General features: G+C 47.1%; 2 protein-coding genes across 2 annotated transcripts in view; one reads left to right on the forward strand and one right to left on the reverse strand.

The window, feature by feature from the left end:
• Positions 1-1037: 1037 nt before the first annotated feature.
• Positions 1038-14128, reverse strand: ARPC5 (actin related protein 2/3 complex subunit 5). Its single transcript, XM_079760831.1, has 4 exons — positions 13794-14128; positions 11438-11509; positions 10549-10725; positions 1038-2691 (listed from the first exon to the last, which is right to left on the reverse strand). The coding sequence occupies exons 1-4, from the start codon at positions 13935-13937 to the stop codon at positions 2629-2631; spliced, it is 456 nt and encodes a 151-aa protein (XP_079616957.1). The 5' UTR covers positions 13938-14128; the 3' UTR covers positions 1038-2628.
• Positions 14129-14354: 226 nt separating this feature from the next.
• Positions 14355-22466, forward strand: part of RGL1 (ral guanine nucleotide dissociation stimulator like 1) — a 220785-nt gene continuing 212673 nt past the window's right edge. Inside the window, exon 1 of the mRNA XM_079760833.1 lies at positions 14355-14777. The gene's annotated coding sequence lies outside the window, so the exon portion shown is untranslated. The remainder of the gene's footprint in view (positions 14778-22466) is intronic.

Consider the following 22466-nt stretch of genomic DNA (forward strand, 5'->3'; position numbering starts at 1 on the left):
GCACACTCCCCACTGGGGATTGAGCCCACAACACGGGCATATGCCCATGGCTGGAGTTGAACCTGGGACCCTTCCATCCACAGGCCGACACTCTATCCACTGAGCCAAACCAGCCAGGGCCATTTCCCCCTTTAAAAAGTGGCAAAGACAAAACAAATAACATGGCTAAAATGAAACACAAAACCACTGAGATCCAAGTAGAAGAGAATGGGAGGTAAAGGACCAGTTTGGGGCAGAAAGTGCTCCCTAGCCTTTCTATTTTCCACGATTCATCCTGACTATCCCCTTCCCCAGGACGCACTGTGCCATGGTCAGTATAACCTGGGCCGACATCAGATGCAGTGTGGAGCCAGTTGGTTCCAGCTGGCATCCATTCTGCACATTGTGAAATATTTTTACTATCTCCCCCGAGTAAAGCTGATTGGTAGATTTTGAATGCACTCATTCTTGTGACTATAAAACTCCAGAGTTTTCCCCAAAGTGCAGTCTTGAAAATGTCATAGAGGAACTTATGAAAAAGTGTTGCAAAATCACTCTTCATTTTAAAGTTTGTAAGTGGTTTGGCTATACCCACTTGACTACCCCTAATACCTATTGCTTAGCTTCTAGCTCACAGCTCTCTGAATTGCCTGTTGAAGCTTTAAAGCCAAAATCCGGTGCAGTGGGAAAGCAAACAGGTTGCTGTAAGAATAAGAAATAGATTTGAGGCATCAGGAACAGTTCAAAAGCTGGATAAATGACTGTAGCTGCTAGACTAATTTGCACATTGTAGTCTAGGTCTTTTTTTTCTTTTTCAATTGTTGACACTATTGCAGACGTCCCCCTTCCACCCTGCCCCCCAGCCTTCACCACACTGCTGTGTCCATGGTCTGACCTAGGTCCCTGGGCAGTGGTAATAAGGTGTTCAACTGCATTGAGAGCTTTGAAATCACTCCAAAGGCTGTGCTCTGAAATCGTTAATGACTCTCTTCTCTACTACCTTGTATTTGAACAAAGTAGCTTTATTTAAAAATATATTTTTATTGAGTTCAGAGAGGGAGAGGGAGAGATAACATCAATGATAGAAAGAACCATTGATCAGCTGCCTTCTGCACGTTCCCCACTGGGGATCGAGCCTGCAACCCAGGCATGTGCCCTTGACCAAAATTGAACCCGGGATACTTCAGTCCCCAGGCCGATGCTCTACCCACTAAGCCAAACTGGCTAGGGCTGAACGAAGTAGTTTTAGAAACCTTCTGTACCAAACTAGTTCTTGACAAGCGTACAATAACCTGGTGGTAAAATAGGAAATCTTTCCCTTTAAAAAACTATACATTCTTAAGTACTAGAGTTAAGAGTTAGAAAAATAAATTAATCAACACTGACATTTTTATTTTTTTCAACTTTATAATTTTTACAAAACAAAAGGCAGTATCAAAAACAGCAAAGAGTTTACAGGATTTCTGCACCAGTTTTCACATAAGTCAGTGATTTCGGTGTCCAACGTAAATACGAAGCGTAGGCTGATTTCCCTCTTGGTCATATGCACTCAGGTGGTTGGATTTGGAGCTACTGAATAACAACTTTTTATGAGCACCGGTCATTTTTTTGAGAACTGATTTGGTTTGTCCAACAAGTAAACACTTTTTGCTGTGTGGCATTTTCTTCTTTTAAAAAACACTGAGCTAAAATACACAATGCGTGTGTGTTTGGATCTGAACCAAATCTTTTGAGATCCTAATTACCCTGAAGAACACTGAAGACATTTATAGGGCATATTAAATACTGGTTCTATACCGCATCAGGTTAAGGCAGCTACTATAGTTCTAAGGAAAACAGCATTTCATTCAGCGGCTGCCCAGAGTTTGAACTACGTCACAGTTTCCATGTCCTTTCTGATGTGGAGTAGTTTTCCCAAGTAGGGCTACATTATTGGAACAAAAGTTTTATGCTCAAGCCCAACAGGCTCTGGTATTTTATGGAACATTAGTGTCGAGCAAGACTCCTTGCTCTGGACCCTGGTGACCACAAAGAAATCGAGAGGCCATGATCGCTGGGTGCTGAGAGGAGGAGCATACTTAAACTCACATAATCTGGAGGCAGACACAAAGCTGGAACTCGGTAGTGGTGTTCACCTACTACTTGTTCCAGAAACACATTTTGCTTAAATAAGGGAAGTATGGTCCAGTTTTGTAATGTTAACAGCTGCCAGTCTCTCAAACATGTTTTTATAAGGATATTTCCTGGCTAGCAATGAGTTAGGAAATCGGCATCAAATTTATCAAATTTATCACTATTAGTCAAAAACAAAAACAAAACCCAAAAAACACCACCAACAACAAAAAGCCCCACCAGCCAACAGAGGTGATTAAACCTGGATGTAAATTATACTATGTACAGACTGGTATACGTATCACTGAAATAGTTCTGACAGCATGACACCTGTTGAAAAATTGCCTATATATTATCCCAATTTTCATGAAAGGAAAATGGATATGAAGTTTTCTTCTTTACAGATATGAAAGAGGAAGCAAGAAGGCAAAGCTGAGAGAAACAGATGCTACCCAAAGGGCAGTGGTGGCATTTGGTTGTTTTGGTCTTTGTACCAGCAACTCCCACACCCACAGGAGAAGCCCAGTTCCTGCTGGACTACACGGTTCTCCGGGCAGTCAACACCCGAACGATGGACCCCACTCCTCCAGCAGCAAGTGCCTGAAAACAAACCAAATGTAAGTGTAAACAAGCAATTCTCATACCAGGTAAAACATTTTTCTTGAAGAAGGTTGAGTGCAGCTGTTGATTTTAAACTCACTAATTTTCATAAATATTTCTTGAGCACCTATCATGCACCAGGCACCGTTCTTGGTTGGCACTGGGGAATAGTAATAAAACCTTTAGAGGCCCTGACCTCATGCACTTACATTCCAAAGAGATACTAATTTACATTCTAGTATGTTGTTTTCAAATAACAGTTTGTTCTTAAAGATATACAGCATAATGTTTTTGCCTAAAACAGGTGCTCAAATATTCTGCTCTTATTCTCGGCAGAATAAATTCCAACTGGGATAAACCAATCTCAGTTCCATTTTGTCAGTCAGGATTTGTCAGATTTTTCTTCCCCAAGCTAAGAATTACTATTTAATAGCTAAGAGCTTCAGAAGTTTGACTTTACCTTGAAGAATTGGAAGTCATGATTAAGCATTAGAAATCTGAAGCTCTGGTTTACTTGTGTTCAGAAAACACTTACTGAGAACCTTTGTGTTTTGGGTACTGTGCTAGATGCTGGGGATACAAAAGTGAGTAAATACAGCACCTTCTGGTCTACTTGGAAGAGACAGATATATAAAAAGATTATTTTAATATTATATAATGTAATGTAATGTAATGTATGACAGAGCTATGCTTTGGGCGCTATAAAAGCAGAGGAAGGCACATACCTAACCTGAAGGTATAGAGAAATGTGGAATGGTCTGGTAAGGCTTCATGGAGAAAATGATACATTAAATGGATAAGTAGGTGGCAGACTGACATAAAGGGTAAGGAGGCACTCAGGCAGAGAGAAGATCATGAGCAAGGCATTGAGGTGTGAAACATTCTGGTGTGTTCAGGGAAAAGGTAGGTCCTGCTGGAGCATAAGGGGAAGAATGACACGTAAGGTGAGGCTGGATTGGGAACCTGGACTTTATTTTTCAGGTGACTGACAAGGGTAGATGTGGATTCTAGAGACAGCATTCTGGTGACTGGGTGGAGAATGGCCACGAGGGAGGCAAAACTGGTAGCTGGGAGGCCAGTCTGGGAAGCGATAGCAACAGATTGGGAGAGATGCTGTGAACAGCTGCATTGAAGATGTATCTGGGTAGATGATTTGAGAAGTATTTAGGAGATAAGACTGGAAAAACACTGGTGACTCATGTTAGGAAAAAAATGAAGCCTTAATATGTGCCTCAATGCCCTAGCCGGTTTTGCTCAGTGGATAGTGTCGGCCTGCAGACTGAAGGGTCCCGGGTTTGATTCTGGTCAAGGGCACAGGCCCCGGGTAGGGGGCTTGATCCCCAGTGGGGGATATGCAGGAGGCAGCTGATCAATGATTCTTTCTCATCATTGATGTTTCTGTCTCTCTCCCTCCCTCCCTCTTTGAAATCAATAAAAATATATTAAAAAATTATGTGCTTCAATTCCCCCACTACTAACGGAATAATAACATCAATCTTTCTCTCCTTGTATTTTTATGAGGATTAAGTGCATTATCCTACCTAATAATAGACAAAAATTTAAATTGACCGTACCTTCGCTATGCCCACAATTGGCCAGGAGGCGCGGGGGTGGGGGAGGGTGGCAGGACTCGGGGTGGCTGGGGTGGCTGATTGGGCCGGCAGGACACTGAGCTCACATCGCCAGCAGCAGCGCGAGCTCAGCGTCTGCGCCATGGCTGTGCTGTGGCACAGAAGGGGCCTCTGGGGCAGTGAGCTCACGTCCCTCCGCGGACCATCAAAAGCGGGGGAGCTGGGTGCCTGTCCGCTCCGGCACCAGGATGGCAGGTTAGACCTAGGGGACCCTACACGTGCATGATTTAATCATGCACTGGGCCTCTAGTTATTTATAAAGGGCTTGGCAGAGTGCTTGGAATATAGTAAGTGCTCAAGTAGTGTTTGCTATGACCCTGAGGTGATACTGGACTAGGTTACTTAGGTTTTTTTTTTTTTTTTTTTTTTTTTTTTTTTTAAATTTCTTTATTGATTAAGGTGTCACATATTTGTCCTCATCCCCCCATTCCCATCCCACACCCCTCCCCTTGGATGCCCCAACCCTCTGTTGAACTTAAGCATTGGTTAGGCTCATATGCATGCACACAAGACCTTTGGTTGATCTCTCCCCCCTCCCCCCACCCTCCCCTATCCTCCCTCTGAGGCCCGATAGTCCGATCGATGCCTCCTTGTTTCTGGTTCTGTTCTTGTTCATCAGTCTATGTTGTTCATCATTTCCCCTAGATGAGCGAAATCATGTGTCACTATAGATATACTTATAAGAATTGAATGTGCGACGAGCAATAATAGTTATGCTGACAGGCAAATGAATCAGTCTGTAGTGAGTTTCTTTCTGGACCAACAGTTCTTTTGAGACCCAATATCAATGTCCACCGGTTCCCTATGAGTACATGTCGGCACTGATCCCTCAGCTCTGGATGGTGGACAAATGGTGGTAATGCAGGTCCGACTCCCTCTGGTTTGGTCTCGGCTGGACCCAGGGGCACTGCTTCACCCGGATCCAGGGGCCCGCGGCCTCGCCCGGACCCGGGGCCCAGGGCTCACCCGGCTCCAGGGGTCCGCGGCCTCGCCCGGACCCGGGGCCCAGGGCTCACCCGGCTCCAGGGGCCCGCGGCCTCCCCCCGACCCGGGGCCCAGGGCTCACCCGGCTCCAGGGGCCCGCGGCCTCCCCCCGACCCGGGGCCCAGGGCTCACCCGGCTCCAGGGGCCCGCGGCCTCCCCCCGACCCGGGGCCCAGGGCTCACCCGGCTCCAGGGGCCCGCGGCCTCGCCCCGACCCGGGGCCCAGGGCTCACCCGGCTCCAGGGGCCCGCGGCCTCGCCCCGACCCGGGGCCCAGGGCTCACCCGGCTCCAGGGGCCCGCGGCCTCGCCCCGACCCGGGGCCCAGGGCTCACCCGGCTCCAGGGGCCCGCGGCCACGCCCCGACCCGGGGCCCAGGGCTCACCCGGCTCCAGGGGCCCGCGGCCACGCCCGGACCCGGGGCCCAGGGCTCACCCGGCTCCAGGGGCCCGCGGCCTCGCCCGGACCCGGGGCCCAGGGCTCACCCGGCTCCAGGGGCCCGCGGCCTCGCCCGGACCCGGGGCCCAGGGCTCACCCGGCTCCAGGGGCCCGCGGCCTCGCCCGGACCCGGGGCCCAGGGCTCACCCGGCTCCAGGGGCCCGCGGCCTCGCCCGGACCCGGGGCCCAGGGCTCACCCGGCTCCAGGGGCCCGCGGCCTCGCCCGGACCCGGGGCCCAGGGCTCACCCGGCTCCAGGGGCCCGCGGCCTCGCCCGGACCCGGGGCCCAGGGCTCACCCGGCTCCAGGGGCCCGCGGCCTCGCCCGGACCCGGGGCCCAGGGCTCACCCGGCTCCAGGGGCCCGCGGCCTCGCCCGGACCCGGGGCCCAGGGCTCACCCGGCTCCAGGGGCCCGCGGCCTCGCCCCGACCCGGGGCCCAGGGCTCACCCGGCTCCAGGGGCCCGCGGCCTCGCCCCGACCCGGGGCCCAGGGCTCACCCGGCTCCAGGGGCCCGCGGCCTCGCCCGGACCCGGGGCCCAGGGCTCACCCGGCTCCAGGGGCCCGCGGCCTCGCCCGGACCCGGGGCCCAGGGCTCACCCGGCTCCAGGGGCCCGCGGCCTCGCCCCGACCCGGGGCCCAGGGCTCACCCGGCTCCAGGGGCCCGCGGCCTCGCCCCGACCCGGGGCCCAGGGCTCACCCGGCTCCAGGGGCCCGCGGCCTCGCCCGGACCCGGGGCCCAGGGCTCACCCGGCTCCAGGGGCCCGCGGCCTCGCCCCGACCCGGGGCCCAGGGCTCACCCGGCTCCAGGGGCCCGCGGCCTCGCCCCGACCCGGGGCCCAGGGCTCACCCGGCTCCAGGGGCCCGCGGCCTCGCCCCGACCCGGGGCCCAGGGCTCACCCGGCTCCAGGGGCCCGCGGCCTCGCCCCGACCCGGGGCCCAGGGCTCACCCGGCTCCAGGGGCCCGCGGCCTCGCCCGGACCCGGGGCCCAGGGCTCACCCGGCTCCAGGGGCCCGCGGCCTCGCCCGGACCCGGGGCCCAGGGCTCACCCGGCTCCAGGGGCCCGCGGCCTCGCCCCGACCCGGGGCCCAGGGCTCACCCGGCTCCAGGGGCCCGCGGCCTCGCCCCGACCCGGGGCCCAGGGCTCACCCGGCTCCATGGGCCCGCGGCCTCGCCCCGACCCGGGGCCCAGGGCTCACCCGGCTCCAGGGGCCCGCGGCCTCGCCCGGACCCGGGGCCCAGGGCTCACCCGGATCCAGGGGCCCGCGGCCTCGCCCGGACCCGGGGCCCAGGGCTCACCCGGATCCAGGGGCCCGCGGCCTCGCCCAGACCCAGGATTCAGCCTCACCCGGACCCAGGGGCGCACGGCCTCGCCCGGACCCAGGATTCAGCTTCACCCGGACCCAGGGGCACGTGGCCTCACCCGGACCCGGGGCCCAGCCTCACCCTGACCCAGTTCCCAGCCTCACCCATACCCAGGGGCACGCGGCTTCACCCGGATCCGGGACCCAGCGGGGTTTCGTCTTCTTGATCCCAATTCCTGTTGGTCAATTCCCTCTCAGCAATTCCTTCGGCCATTTTCTCAGAGTTCCAGGGCAGCCACCGCAGAACTCGTTGGGCGGCGGGCTCAGCGAAGCTCCGGTGTGCCCGGTGCGCGGCGGCGGGCTGGTCCGGGGTGGCTGCGTCGGCCCTTGGGTCTGCAGCGGTGGCCGGTCGCCGAGCGTGCGCACCTGGCCGCTTCCGGGGTGTTGAGATTCTTGAAGGACTCGGAGGTCAGCAAGCGCGTAGTCTCCCGCCCCATGTCTCCCAGGGGCTCGTCTGTCCGTGCTCGGCAGCGAGTGAAGCCTTCCCCTCAGCCGGAGACCGCTGGGGGAACTGCACCGAGCACGTTCCAGGCCGCCATTGTGTCGCCTGAGCCGTAGTTTTTAAAGTGTGGTCTTTGGGTCACCGGCATCAGCTTCATCCCGCGTACCCCTCTCTTTTATTCTAGTTGTATAGCTTCCGCTCAGTTAGCCCTCCGGTGGTTCTGGATGGTGTCTGCTCTGCTCTCCCGTTGTAGTCTCAAAACCGTTGTGGTAGGCAGCAATCAGGCTTCTGCCCTATGCCTCCATCTTGGTCCTTGTTTGTATAGTTAAGTCTTGATTGTTGTTGGTGTCACTGGGAGGAATTGTCCTCCAGGCCTATTGGCCGTGCGGACCCTCTGTGTCTATAAAGGAAGAGTTGCTGTGCGGAAGACACGCCTATGTGCCGGGTCTTGGTGCAGCAAGGCTTCGGCGCTCACTGCGTCTGCCTCTTGAATGTGTCCCTTATGGGAGTGGTCGAAGTCTGGTGTCATCTCACACCGACCACTAGATGCCCTCATTTCTGGGTCTCCAATGGAGTGTAGGTCAGCTACTGCCTGTGGCCCCTCAGCAGGAATTACAGCATCCCTTATATTCGTGACCTGTTTCGGTGCCTTCCCCTTTTGGCTGCCTCCCTATCGCTCAGCTTCCCCAATCTCCCTAGGTGGTCGCTCTTGATATCCCCCTTTGTGGGCTGAGTGCAAAGTCTTGGTGTTGTTAAGCCTTGATTGCTGTTGGTACACTGGGAGGATGTGACCTCCGGCCCAATTGGCTGTGAGGATCAGCTGTGTCTATGCCGGGAGACAGCCCCATTCAACTAGACTTGCAAAATTGTAAAAGCCTCTGTGTTCAGCTTGGATGGGGCGGAGTTACAGGGCGGAGCCTACCGCCTTGGCTTCCTGTCAGCCCCGCCCTATGAGGTTCCTGTGTCCCTCCGTACTCCCAGCAAACACCTCTGAGAGAAAAGTGCCCTGGAGTTTCGCGCGCTGCCAAACAGTCTAGTCTCTCCCCCAATGAATCTGGATTCCCAGATTCTCTCCCGGAACTGGGTTTCCGTGTAGTCAGAATTGGGGCTCACCTCAGTCTGGCGCTTTTGTCTCCTTCCCTCCAGGGCGACTCAGCGGCACAGTCAACAGCCCATCCTCCGCGCACAATCCCCTGCGCGCCTCCGGTGCTCTGCTCTTCGCCGCCTCTCTGCACCTCTGTCCCACAGCTCAGCTTTCCCCAGTATGAGCCTGGCATCCCCGGGACTTTCCCGGAACTGGGGTTCAGTGCAGTTGGAACTAGGGATTCAGCACAGTCCGGAGCTTTTGTCTCCTTCCCGCTAGGGCAATCCAGCGGCACAGACAACAGACCCTCCTCTGCGCGCATTCCCGTGCGCGGCTCCGGCGCAGCTCCTCTGTGTCTCCGTCCCACAGCCCAGACTCCCCCAGCATGAGCCCGGCTTCCCAGGGTTTCGCCGGGAAATGGGGTTCAGTGCAGTCGGAGCTGGGGTTCAGCACAATCTGGCGCTTTTATCTCCTTCCCGCCAGAGAACGCCAGCCAGGCCGTCAGCCGCCCCTTCCTCTCCGGCTCCGTCTTCCCCGCACGCTCGCGGGCTCGTGTCTCCGCCTGTGTCTCCATACCTCAAGCTTTTACGGCTTCTCTGATTTTCCTTGTGGTTTTCTTTTTCCTTCTAATTGTGGGCATTTCAGTCAGCCAGCTTTCCTGTGGTTCTGGATGATGTCCGTTTTGACTTTTAGTTGTGTTTTTGATATTGTTGTGCCCGGCTGTAGGTTAGGTGTTTAACCTATGCCGCCATCTTGGTTTCTCTTTACTTAGGTTTTAAAGCTGGCTCATCTTCTCTAAATTAAGAGCTGTTGTAAGGATTAACTGAAACAATAGTACAGTGCCTGGCAAACAGGAAGTATTCCATGAACAGGATGACCATACAAATTATTCTCCAAATTGGTACCCAGAGTAAAGGGGAACTATTCATATTTATGCTGAAACAGTAGGTATAAACTGGGGCTGTCCTGAGAAAAATGGGAGTTATGGTTACCCTATCCATACATGTTAGCACTTTTATTTGAGAGTGTATGAGGGATAAAGTGACTAGAGAGAGGCTAAGCAGCAATTTTTACTACCTATTCTTACCTTACATGTGTGTATTTTCACTCAGAAAAAAGCTTCTGAAAAACTGAGTTTTGGGAATTGTAAGATTAGAGAATATACACCCCTGATTTTTAAAACTGTGGTAAAATATATAACCCCAAATGTGCCACTTTTAAACATCCTTAGATGTAAAATTCAGTGGCACTAATTACATTCATAATATTGTACAGACATCACCACTATCTATTTCCAATACTTTATCAGCCCAAACAGAAACTCTGCCCCCATTAATCATTAACTCTTTATTTTGCCTTCTCCCCAACCCCTGGTAACCTCTAACCTACTTTCTGTCTCTGTGAATTTGCCTATTCTAGATATTCCATATAAGTGGAATCGCACAGTATTTGTCTTTTTGTGTTTGGATTATTTCACTTTGCATAATGTTTTCAAGGTTCATTCATGCTGTAGCATATATCAGAACTTCCCTTTTTTTTGGATGAAAAAATTTCTATTTTATTCCACTGTATGCATGTACCACATTTTGTTTATCTGCTCCCCTCATTGGGTTGTTTTCACCTTCGGCCATTGTTAAATAATTCTTGATTTTTATTACTTATTTTATTTTCAAAGATTTAATTCCAAGTTCAAGATTATGTTTACTAAACAATAATCATTAAATAAAAGTGCTGCAAATCAGACTCTCTTAGGACCAACGCTAGTAAGCATAAATCTAAATTTTCATTTTTAGGCATTTATTTGTAATAACAGAGATATATAACCAAGAAGTCAGAATTATTTTTAGGCAAGAGGGGCTGTCATTGTTATTGTCCACTATGAAGGAACCAGTCGTATGGATTTATAATTCATAACTTACCTTTTCATGCCACTGCAATAACACAGCGCTGCTATTGTCAGAAGGGCTCTCAAAGCCTTTATAAATGTACTTCATGAGGAGATCCACCCCATTCTTGTCCAGGGACTGAACTGCCTTTTCAATATCATTAGCTTTAAAGGAGATGAGCACCTTCAAGACAATGCTGCCTGCCCGATCCTGAGGGTAAATAAGTAACAGAACAGTTAGACATATGTGTGGGGTTACAGTTTTGCAAAGGCCGCCCTGAGGAGGTGACATGAAAGAGGAAACCGTGGGATAGCTGAGGAAAGTATTTCAGACAAGGAAAGAACACGTGCTGTTAGTGTGTGTTCAAGGAGCAGCATGAAGACCTAAGGTGGCTGGGGCTGAGCTGTGGAAGAATAGCAGGGCAAAAAGTGAGAGAGGATGTGGGGAGACAGGTGATACAAGCCCTGCAGGCTACTGTGGGGAACTTTATCTTTCAGTCAGGGAAACGATGTTGCATGGTTTTGAGAAGAACAGTGGCACAATCTGTCTGACGTTTGAACAGGATCACTTGGCCGCCATGTTGAGAATAAGCTGGGGTGGGGTGAGTGGTATCGGGGACAAGGCAGAAGCAGGAAGACCAGGGAGGAAGTTATTGCAGTAATACAGACTGGTTCTGGCTAGCATGGTAGCAATGGAGGTGGTCAAAAGTGGTCAGATTCCTGACATAGTTGGAGGTAGAGCAGAAAGGATTTGCTTAGAGATAGATGTGATAATCGACCAATTTATTCTATCCAGATTTTTAAAAATCTCTGAACCATCCTTCAGAAATAAGTTATTGATGAAACGTATTTTAAGTTTCGTGTTTATAGGCAAGAGACTCTCAACGTAAGAGGTCAGCAGAGAGCACTTGTCTGTGACTCACCTTCACGGCCTGACTCTTGGTGTTGATAGGGGGGTTTTTCAGGGCTGCCTGCAGGGCAGCCATCATGTTTCCTGTGGTGGAGGTTAAGGGGATAGCAGCAGAGGGCGACCCTCAGGGAAGCACTGCAACTACCAGGAACCACTGGTTCGTAAGACTGGACTTTATGCACAGGAAGAACAATCACTGTGGTCACTGTGTTCAATACTGGAAAATTCAGCATTTTGTTTTCAGGTATGTCAATCAAAGATCAAATACTGAAAACAAAAAAGGACATTAGATTTGTTTTTTAATAAAGCAAAGACTTCCCTCCTTGGTTCTAATTATCAAATGAATACCTTACTAATCTCTCATCTTCTAGTAAGACACATATGGAAATATTATTCAGCAATATTTATAAAACACTCTAAACTATATATCAGAATTATTAGGCCCCAAAAGGAAACAGCCTAACCTCAATCAAAACATGTCCATTTTATGTGATTCTAACTGGAAAAACAAAGATCCAACTTTTCTAGAATTATATTCTATATTAATTGACATGCTGATAGAAAATGCTGGTAGATTAGCAATCTGAATGACTTATATTAGTAATCTCTCGATATGGATGAAAAGAGGCATTATAGAACATATCCAATGACCCTTGGGTGATAACTCTGTTTGGGATATTTTCTCTCATATTTCATGAAGGCTATTCAAACTGTTTTTAGGCCATACCTATTAAATGTAGTCTCTCTTTGAAAGCACCAGTGAGTTAGCACGTATGGCCAATCAGACTGTCAGAATGTACAGTCATTCCCCTAAAAGGAAAACCACACAGAGCTCACTTGTTCCTCCATCTGTGAGTGCCTGACCAGCATTTGTCTCTTCTCTTTGTAACACGAGCAGAAAAGACAGTGTCTTTATAAGCAGATCCACTATCTGGATAAAGCAGAACCACTTAGGGGTCATCTCATATTATCTAAAATTAGTTTCGCAAACATCATTCATTCATCACAAAGAATGTTTTTAGACAGAATAATGTTCACCACTTTTTTCTGAAGAAAGAAAACCTATGGCTGGTGGTAAGCTGTTATTTTCAAGGCTTAATGGACTTCTAGGGAAGTAGCCTTTTGCATATAGACTGGCTCATTTTTAAGACCCCAAACACTTAAATATTTAAATAATTCAACGTAGCAACAGCTGACTGTAAAAGTTGTGGAAATGAAAGAAACATCTGTATGTTGATACATGTTTAAGGCTGTATTTTAGGTGCCTTTAAGACCAAATGTAGTTCCTACCAAATATTATCACTTATCTATTTCCCCATTAGAATTAAATAGGACATTGATGAGGAAAGAGTCTACAAAGCCTTCGTTATGAAAACACCCAAGAATAACCAGAAATGAGTGGATTTAGTAATTGAGAATCTCTAAAACTACAGCTTTGGCTATTGCAACATTTACATTTTTCTAAAGAAAAGCTGATGCAAATGTTCAAGGTTATGAATATGCAAATATGCAAAAAATCCAAACCCAGGAACTGACAGCCAAATTTTAACTAAAATGGTAACGACTTCATGATTATAAAAATGGGCTCTGCTTTGTACAAATGGCTCATCATCTTCTATCTCATTCGCTAAGGTTTACTTTAAATATCTTCAGGGATTCCCCACATGCACTCTGTCTTCTTTCTATCGTCTTTGTGCAGCGGGCAAAGCCTCCAAGCTTCCTTCTCGGAGTTTTGGTTGTTTTGTACTCATACCCCTTCCCCAGTTAACAAATTCTGCGCCAAATACCTTAAAAAAAAAAAAAAAAAAGCCCCCAGGCTGGAAGGACAGAGGGCCTCATTCAGCAACCGCCCAATCTCTACTGGCAAGGAATAAACTATCCTAACGCGACCAAAACAAAACCATCACAACAAAATACAAAATCACGAAAGGAAGATGCCCATCCCTCCCCGTTATAAATTTCTGGAGCTAATGTGACCCCAGTAAACAGCGTTCCCGGAGGAAAGCGTCGCCCTGATCGGTCCTGATCGGCCCAAGGTGCCGTCCCAGCGCCGCGAGGGCGCGGCCGGCGGAGCCAGTGTCCGGGAGGCAGGACCCGGGCGCCACCTGAGGAGTCCCGGCGTGGAAGGCGCGCGGCAAGGCAGGTGACCGAGGGCTGGCCCCCGGGGTCTCGGAGAGCCCCGGTGAGAAACGGAGAGCCCAGCCCTCTCGGGATGGGGACCCCAGACACAGGATCCAGCCGCCAGCCGCTGGGGCAGCTCCGCCGCGCCCGTTCCCCCCGGAGGGCCCGCCCCTTCCACCCGGCAGCGCGGGGTCCCGGGAGAAGGGCGGGGTGGGGAGGGATGGGGAGGTCGGGGGAATGCAAGGATATTGCCGCAGGCAGGAGTCCACCTCGCCCTCGTCGGGCCCGACCTGCCCGTCGCCCCCATCTTCCTCGTCCACGAACTTGTTCTCGTCGTACTCATCCACGTCCACCTTCCGGAACCGGGCGGACGACACCGTGTTCTTCGACATCCCCGATCCCGAGCGGTGGCCAAGGCCTCCTCTAGCTGCAGTCTCTACCTCGGCGAGCCCAGCCTGCCGGGAACCCGAAGCCTGGCGCCTTCACTTCCCTCTTCCGCTCTGGGGCGTCGCCGGCAGCCCCGGCTCGGGCGGTTCTGGGCCTGCGCGCTGGCCACGCGCCTTCCGCCCGGGGTTCTCGCCCAGATCGAGCCTCCCACGCCGCCCGGCTCTCCCCCGGGGAGCGCGCGCGAGGGAGGGAGCAGCGGGACGCAGTGCGCAGGCGCGGACTCTCCGCAGAGAAGGGGCGGGGCGGAGCGCAGGGGGCGGGGCAGAAGGGAGGGCACTAGGCGGTGCCGCGGGCACAGCTCAGAGGCAATTGGGCGTACCACCGAGTCACGTGACCCCTAGGGGTTTCCATAGAAACGCTTCTCTGCGGTCCAGTCTCGGAGGTCTCAGGTTGGCGGCGATGGACACTGGGGGCGGGTGGCCTTGTTTTTTGCTGTCGCCGCCGCTGCCAGCGATCTCCATCCGGGTCCTGCGTAAGGTCCGGCTGGGCCGGACTTGCCTATGAGGTGGGATGGACTGGTTGTCAGACCAAGTCCCCTGCAGTTGGCAGGAGTATGGGGCGCAGTGATGCACGCCCGGGCGCCCAGCATCCTTCTACTTGTCGGAGACGTTGCTTCGGACCTAGCGCTGCCCGCGGCTGCGTGCCTGAGCGGGGAGCCCCTCTCCCGGGCTTGGAACCGCGCTGCGTGCCCAGCGGGAGGTGCCAAGGACGGAGTCCAAAGGTCACATTTTATCCCTTGGTGCTGTGTGACAGCACCGCGGCGGCACCTGCAGAACCTGCATTAGGTATCGTGTCCATTGGGAGGGAGGGGAAGTGTCTGGGCAGGGGTTGGGGTCAGCTGGCAAAACTGGGGTGACCCTGTGGTATGTGGGGTAGGGTCGGTCACTGACATTTTAAAATAAGTGGTTATGTGGAGCAAGAATGCTAGAAAAGCTATGATATGGGCGAGTTAGGTTCTCCGGTGCTGAGGGCGAACACAATGTGTAAGGAGTGGAAACCAGATCTTTAAGATTTATATTTGTGATTTAAGATTTGTATGATCCCTTTAGGCCAGCTTTTTATCTTATTTGACATCCCCGTTTCTGAGCGCAAAGCTCTTACTGAGGAGGGAAAGGCACTAAAACTGAGGAAATGGTAGCTGTGGTGCATGTATAACAATGAAGTATAAATATTTTCAGAATAAAATTAACTTGGACATTGGCTGGACACTCAGATGGCTTTATGCTTTCCTGACATCCTATCGGATCTGGTTTAATTCCACCTCTAGCAGAAGGCCAGCTGTTGCCCTGTTAAGGGTCCCAATCCTTGGTTTCCTGTACCGAGTATATTGAAAAGAGCACTGGGCTTAGATTTAGAATTCTGGCTTGAGTCTTGACTCTCTCCCTTGATCGATTTGATTGAGGGACGGCAGTTAAACTTCTGACTCTCAGATTCTTCACTGCTCAAGTGGGGTTAACAGTGTACGTAACAAGATTGTTCTGAGGGTAAGTACAGGAAAGTGTTTTGCAGTTCTAAAATTCTACATAAATATGAAATGCATGTTACCTGTACATTGATTTTGGCACCATTTAATGAATTACTTTATGATAATTGTGTTTTCACCTTGCCCCCTGGAAGAGATGGAAGGATTCTGGAGGGCAGAGGCTGTCTTATATTTCTTTTGTATCTTCCTTTGGGTCTGGAAGGCACTCAATACACTCAGGTACTCAATTATTCCTGATGAATTGAATAAAATGTAAAAGGCATAGCAGTTTGAGAATCACACTGAGAATAATGAACCAGTAAAAAGAAGAGAAAAGAGGTCAATGTCAAATATTTGTTGGACATATATGCATACATATGTATGTGTGTGTGTGTGTGTGTGTGTGTGTATATATATATATATATATATATATATATATATATATATATATATGGAGAGAGAGAGAGAGAGAGAGAGAGAGAGACCGACCTCAGGAATGCATTTTCTTTGCTTGGGAAGAAGTAACGTGGCATTTTTCTTTTCCCAATTAAATTACTTTTCTAAAAGATTTTGAGGTGACAGAGCAACATTTCTTTAAATTAACATTCAAGTTAATGAACAAACATGCTGGTAAAAACTCTCCCAACGACTGTCATAAGACAGCAAAGGAAAATTTTTCTACCTGTTGGTGGTCTTTATTTTAAAAACGTCTTATACCAAAAGAATCAGATCATTACTATGGTGAATGACATTATATAACTTAAAATAAATATTTTTAATATTCTTTTTTTCAGTTTCAATTTTTTGCTAACTTTAGTAAGAACTGAACAGATTATAGTACTTTTTGTTCTTCTAAATCAATATATTTTTGAAGAGAAAACTGAACATTGGAAGCACTATTGAGAGCAAATGGAAACAAGGATTCAAGAGCTAATACATCCCTTCTCTTACATTTCTATTCTTTTGTATTAGTTCTTACTTAGGAAATTTCCTGCTTATCTCATTTTAGAACTGGGAAAGAATCGTGGAGTAGAAATCAACTTAAGGGAATAGAGAGGGTAATTTAAAAAATTGAGTTGCTCAAGGGTATAATTGTTTTTGATCGCTCAGAATTTTGCTCTGTATGTGTTAAATACAATTAATTCTCAGCCACGTGATGTGTATTACATTTGAGATGTAATAGTGTCAAAAAAATGTGCTTTTCCAATGCAGTGTTTTTTATTGTCTCACACTAAATACCTTGTACATAGTAGGTACTCAACATTTCTATTTAATGAATTAATAAGCTGACAAAATAATTTTGGAATCATATATAGAGATTGAGGTTTTTCTTTTTTAAACCTCACCTGAGGATCCAAGGATATTTTTTCATTGATTTTTTAGAGTGTGGAAGAAAGGGAGGAGGAAAGAGGGTGTGGGTGGGGAAAGAGAGAGGGGGAGGGGAAAGATTGACCTGGACTGGAGAGAGACACCTCAATTGGTCACCTCCCACTCGTGCCTAGGGATCGAACCTGCAACCCAGGCAAGTGCCCTTGACCTGGAATTGAACAGAACCCATCTGTCCTCAGGCCAATGCTCCAACCACAGAGCCAAACTGGCCCGGGTGAGATTGAGTATTTTTTAATCAACACCTTAATTACCTCCCTAAAGCATTAAGGAAATTTCTGTGTATGTGAAGAAACCTGTCTTTAATTATCATTTCATTAGAAAATATACATTATTCTACTTCCTTGCAAATTACAAATTTCTTATGTTAATCATGGTACTTCATTCATTGTGGATAACAGTATTCTCCCTATTTTAATTTTCCAAAGAAATGCTTATCCTTGAAATAAAGGATCCATAGGGCTTTAAGACATTTTTTTTTTTTATTGTGCAAATAACTTGGTTTGGTTCATTACTAAAGTAAGACTGAATCAGAATTTTGAGGTTAATGCTGCATGAGAGTATATAGCTTCTTTTTATTTTCTGTGATGATGCAAACAGCAAAAGATCATTTTAGTTAGAAAGTATTTTGATAAAATTATCCTATAATAGGTTTTTCCTTTCATATATTTTAATCCAAGTACTCTTATCTACATTGTGCTTCTTTTCCCCAGACTTGCCACTAAATACTTAAGACACCAAGACCTTAAATCCTGCAGCCTGGCAGGATTATTATTTGAAATGGCAATGAACTCAATGTTAATCGAATATGTCAAACGTGTTATAAATATAAAATAAATAAATTTCAGTTCCGGTAATGATGATTTAATTTCATGCTTCTCTAGCAACATAATTACTACAATAGAAAAATATTTTTTAGCATATTACCTGTAGACTATATTATGGTTTAATGACTTTACTTAATATCAAATAAACTTGTTCTGTGTTGAAACCACCAACTTTGAAAACATCAAGTTTTTTCTTTGTGATTAATTTTAGCTTTACATAATTTTATGATTACACATTGAGGTAGAGTAATAGGATGGACTGTTTTACAGTGAGACCTTTATTTCTTTATATATCAGTACTTCAAAGACTGAAAAATTTAAATCTGTACTCCTGTATCAGGAAAAAATTTTAGTGCTAAATGAAAGAATAAATCTTGTGTGTTAAACATTTTTGTCAATGGCACTATATCTCTACTTTTTTTTTTTTACCTGTATATGATAATATAAAGGGAAGCTATGGATTTAAAAATTTACTTATTCCATATTCCTTTCCACTACTGGGATCTGTTATTAATGATAACATTTCTTGTCACAATATACAAGCATAATATTTGAGATAATAATTTACATTTCCTTTTCCAATATTTACATCACTTTTATTTTTCTTATCTTATTGCATTAGCTAGACTTTCAAAACAGTATTAAAAAATTGGGGAACAGTAGGCTTCTCTTCTTTGTTTCTGTTGTAATGGAAATGTCTTTGGTATTTTACCAGTTTATATTTTCTATTGCTTCATGATCTTTAGGCATGATGATGGAAATTATCAAATGCTTTTTGGGAGGATCTAATGATAAAAATCATGTAGTTTTTGACCTTTTAGTTTATGAATGTAATGAATTATATTGCTATATTTTTCTGTACTGAACCATTCCCACATTTCTAGAGTAAACTCTATTTGGTTACTATTTTAATTGCTTGCTAAATTCAAGTAGTATTTATTTTGTTTATATGATTTCAGAGTCTATATGTATAAGTCATATTGGTTCATAATTTTATTTCTTTGTGCTGTCTTTATGTGGTTTTGATGTTAGGGTTAGTCTAGCTTTGTAAGATGAATTGAGAAGATTTCCACCTCTTTTTTTTCTGTGCTCTGGAATAGTTTGAATAATAGAAAGTTTCTGTGCTATTATTTCTTTGAAAGTTATAGAATGTGCTCACAAAATTATCTGGGCTTGCTAATATTTTGAGAGGTAGATCTTTGATCATATTTATCTTCTGTGGTTATCGATTTGTTTGGCTTTCTTCTTCTTTTTGTCAAACTTAGAAGTTATATTTTCCTAGTAAATCATGCATTTCATCTAGATTGCCAATTTATTGACAAGAAGTTGCAAAAAATAATTTCTCACAATTATTTTAGTTACTTCCATGACCATGGAACAATGGCTTTTCTCATTGCTGCTATTAAATATTTAAGCAAAATATTAAAATCAACATTTTTTCTCCTCCTAACCTGATTGTCACAAATTCTAGAAACATACTTTTACTTCTTATAGAAAGTAGTCATCTCAGACTATAGTTTTGATAGAATTTGGAAGATCTTACAATTCCTATCCTCTTCTACTATCATCCTATTAATATTTTATTAATAATAGCAACCACTTGATGAGTGTTTATTGTTAGACACTTGGTGAGCATGCTCTTTATTGTACTTATTTTATTTAACCATTTGTACACCATAAGGGTCTATAGACGCCAGCGGCAGACCTTTTTAAATTAAATTCAAGATATCGCGTGGCAGTTAACTGTTAATCCTCAGATTAGCTCTAGGACCTAGGAATTAAGTGTTCCCATTTTATGAATGAGAAAATTAAGGCTCAGAGAGATTGGGTAACTCAGCCAATGATAACGAGCCCGTAGCAGACTGGTATGGGAAACACAACAGTCAGATTTGGAAGCTTTTGTTTTCAATCACTTCATGGAACTATTGCTCTGGTAAATGCCATGTTAGAGCAGATAGGGTTGAAAGGAACCTTAAAAATGCTCACGTCTCTTGTTTTACAGACAAGGACATAGAAGCTACTTGCCTAGGGCCATGTATCTTTATGCTCTCTTAATAGTCTCTTGTTTAAGGCTTGACAGTATTGGCTTGGACTCATGACTTGTCTAACATTCTTCTTCCTAGTCCCAGTCTTATCGAACCAGTACAAAAATTTAACTGCCTGAACACTTTTCTATAGTTCTGGCAGCATTTCTCTCTTTGTTATATACCAGGTTCATATTTGAAACACCTGCCTGATAGGATGATTGGATTAAATGAGTTATACATGTAAATACTTAGAAAAATGACATGTAGCTCTCAGTAAATGTTAGGTAGTAATAATATTATTTTACAAATTTTAATTAGTATAGGCTATCATGCAGCTTTCCTTAAAACTCTTGGAAATAAGATGAATAACATTCCATGTTGTGAGTTAAACATTTTGGTTTGCATGCACTATGAATCAAAAAAGAGATGTAACAACAGTTTAAAGAGATAGGATTTGCTCCCAGGCCAGCAGGATTAAATTGTAGCTTGATGAACATTCTGGGCCCACCTACTAGTAAATACTGTCCATGGACAGGTGCCCGTGTGTATATCACACCATTTCATTTCAAGTGGCAGATGTCTAACCCTGGGAAGCAGAGACTGAAAGCACTAACATTTGAATCACTTAATGAGCTCTTCTAACCCTCAAAGTAAACTTCTAATTATAGTAGCTTCTCATGTAGTTTATCTGCATGGTAAAAGCTGTGTAGGCCGGACAACTTGAATATGTGGTTGCATATCCAGTTGTAAGTCTCACTGGAAATTAGTACATTAGCTTTCTGCTTTTACTTGTCATTCTTGGGAGCTCTGTTAATCCAGGTCTGCTCCTGGTTAATAAATCCATTCTCTCTGTATTGACTAAGTAGTAGCTGAACTTACAAAACTGAGAGTCAAACCCTGGACCATGTTAGATTTACCAAGGTAATGATTCCCTCCCCCACCCTACTCAGTGTCTTGGGCTATACCTCCCTGCCTTTTTTAGATCTCTCAGTAACATTCCTCTTCCTAGCCCCAGTCTTATCTAACTAGTACAAGGTTTAAATGCCCCAAGCACTTTTCTTTTCTATAGTTCTTGCAACATCTCTCCTTTTGTTAAATACTTGGTATCCAGGTTCACATTTGAAATACAAATTCACCATAAATTTCAGACTGTGTTTCTAACTGGATCCTTTATAGCTTGATTGATATTGTGGTCTTCTTCACCACTTTGGAGATAGATTTCTTGGCAACTAATTGGATCTACTTTTTTTTTTTTGAGGAGTCCACAGATGCATAGCATTTCATTTTGTGAGTTAAACATTTTGGGCAGGACTCTCCCACTGCAAGAAGCTTCAGAGCCTCTCCCTGGCCTCCCAGACTTGCTGACGCCATTAGCGGAGTTGCCCACCTGGATCTACTCTGATAGTGATCAGAGATGCTGCATTTGTCATGTTGGGGTCTTTTTTTTTTTAACTCTACACCCCAAATTGTTGACATGGTTTTATGATCTACTAAACTTTAAAAGTATCTCTTTAAATAACAATTAATATATATCCAAAAAAATAATTATCCTATATACACTGAGTGGACAGATTATTATGATCTCTGAACACATAATAATCTGGCCACTCAGTGTGTGTGTGTGTATGTGTGTGTGTGTGTGTGTGTGTGTGTGTGTGTGTGTATGTATATATATATATATATATATATATATATATATATATATATATATATATATATATAAATTAGAGGCCTGGTGCATGAATTCGTGCATGGGTGGGGTCTGGCCAGGGGGAGGGGACATGGGCGGTTGGCCAGCCTGCCTGCTAGTCGAACTCCTGGTTGAGGGGACAATTTGCATATTAGCCCTTTATTATATAGGGTATACACTGAGTGGCCAGATTATTATGTGTTCAGAGATCATAATAATCTGGCCACTCAGTGTAATAAAGAGGTAACATGCAAATTGACCCTCACGCCGTCACAAGATGGCGGCACGCACAGTGGAGGCTGGGTTCCTGTAACACTAGATGGCTGCACCCACAGCAGAGGCAGGGCTCCCGTAACGAGTGATCAGCAGAGACCTAAGGCTGCGTGGTGCTGGGCCAGGGTGGGGGACCTGTGGCTGTGCTCCCTGTCCACCTGGCAGGGCTTGACAGGGGACCTAAGGCCGTGCCCCCCACCCGGCGGGGCTTGACGGGGGACCTCAAGGCGCACCCCTTGCCCTGGTGCCAGGCCTGGGACCTCAGGCTGCACCCTCTGTCCTGGGTTGGGGGACCTGAGGCTGTACCCCCCGCCCCGGCGCCGGGCTGGGGAACCTCAGGCTGTGCCCCCCACCCGACATGCTCTGGGGGACCTGAGGCTGTGTCTCCCTCCTGGCACCAGGCCGGGGGACCTGAAGCTGTGCCTTCTGCCCACGGGCTTGTTGGGGGCCCTGAGGCTACACCCCCCCGCCCAGTGGGGCTTGACGGGGGTGGGGCCGGCTGGGTCTGGATCTCACCCAATGGGGGTGGGGCCGGCTGGGTCTTTTGTCTCGCGTGATTTCGAGGTGTGTGCGGGTGGGTGGGGACTTGACTCTGGGTCCTATGGCATGCCCCAGACTCTGACAGGAGGAAGATTTTCATATACATTTTACTAATTTTCTTTCATCTCTGCCACTTCTATTATAGAGAAAGGGCAAATAGCAATATTAAAATATTTCCTCTAATTAATTCCCTTTTAATGTGCACAAATTTCGTGCACCAGGCCACTAGTATTCTCATAAGTCTATAAAAAATTTCAGGTTAACAATAG

The sequence above is a fragment of the Cnephaeus nilssonii genome (genome assembly GCF_951640355.1).
Source record: "Cnephaeus nilssonii genome assembly, chromosome: 21".
In the NCBI taxonomy this organism is placed as follows: domain Eukaryota; kingdom Metazoa; phylum Chordata; class Mammalia; order Chiroptera; family Vespertilionidae; genus Cnephaeus; species Cnephaeus nilssonii.

What these genes read in the sequence shown, in the direction of transcription:
- ARPC5 (XM_079760831.1), bottom strand. Translation starts at nt 13,937, where the DNA reads ATGTCGAAGAACACGGTGTCGTCCGCCCGGTTCCGGAAGGTGGACGTG. An exon ending in TGGACTCCTGCCTGCGGCAA is followed by an intron (nt 11,510 to 13,793) that starts TATCCTTGCATT and finishes ACCTCCACCACA; the next exon opens with GGAAACATGATGGCTGCCCT. An exon ending in CCAAGAGTCAGGCCGTGAAG is followed by an intron (nt 10,726 to 11,437) that starts GTGAGTCACAGA and finishes ATTTACCCTCAG; the next exon opens with GATCGGGCAGGCAGCATTGT.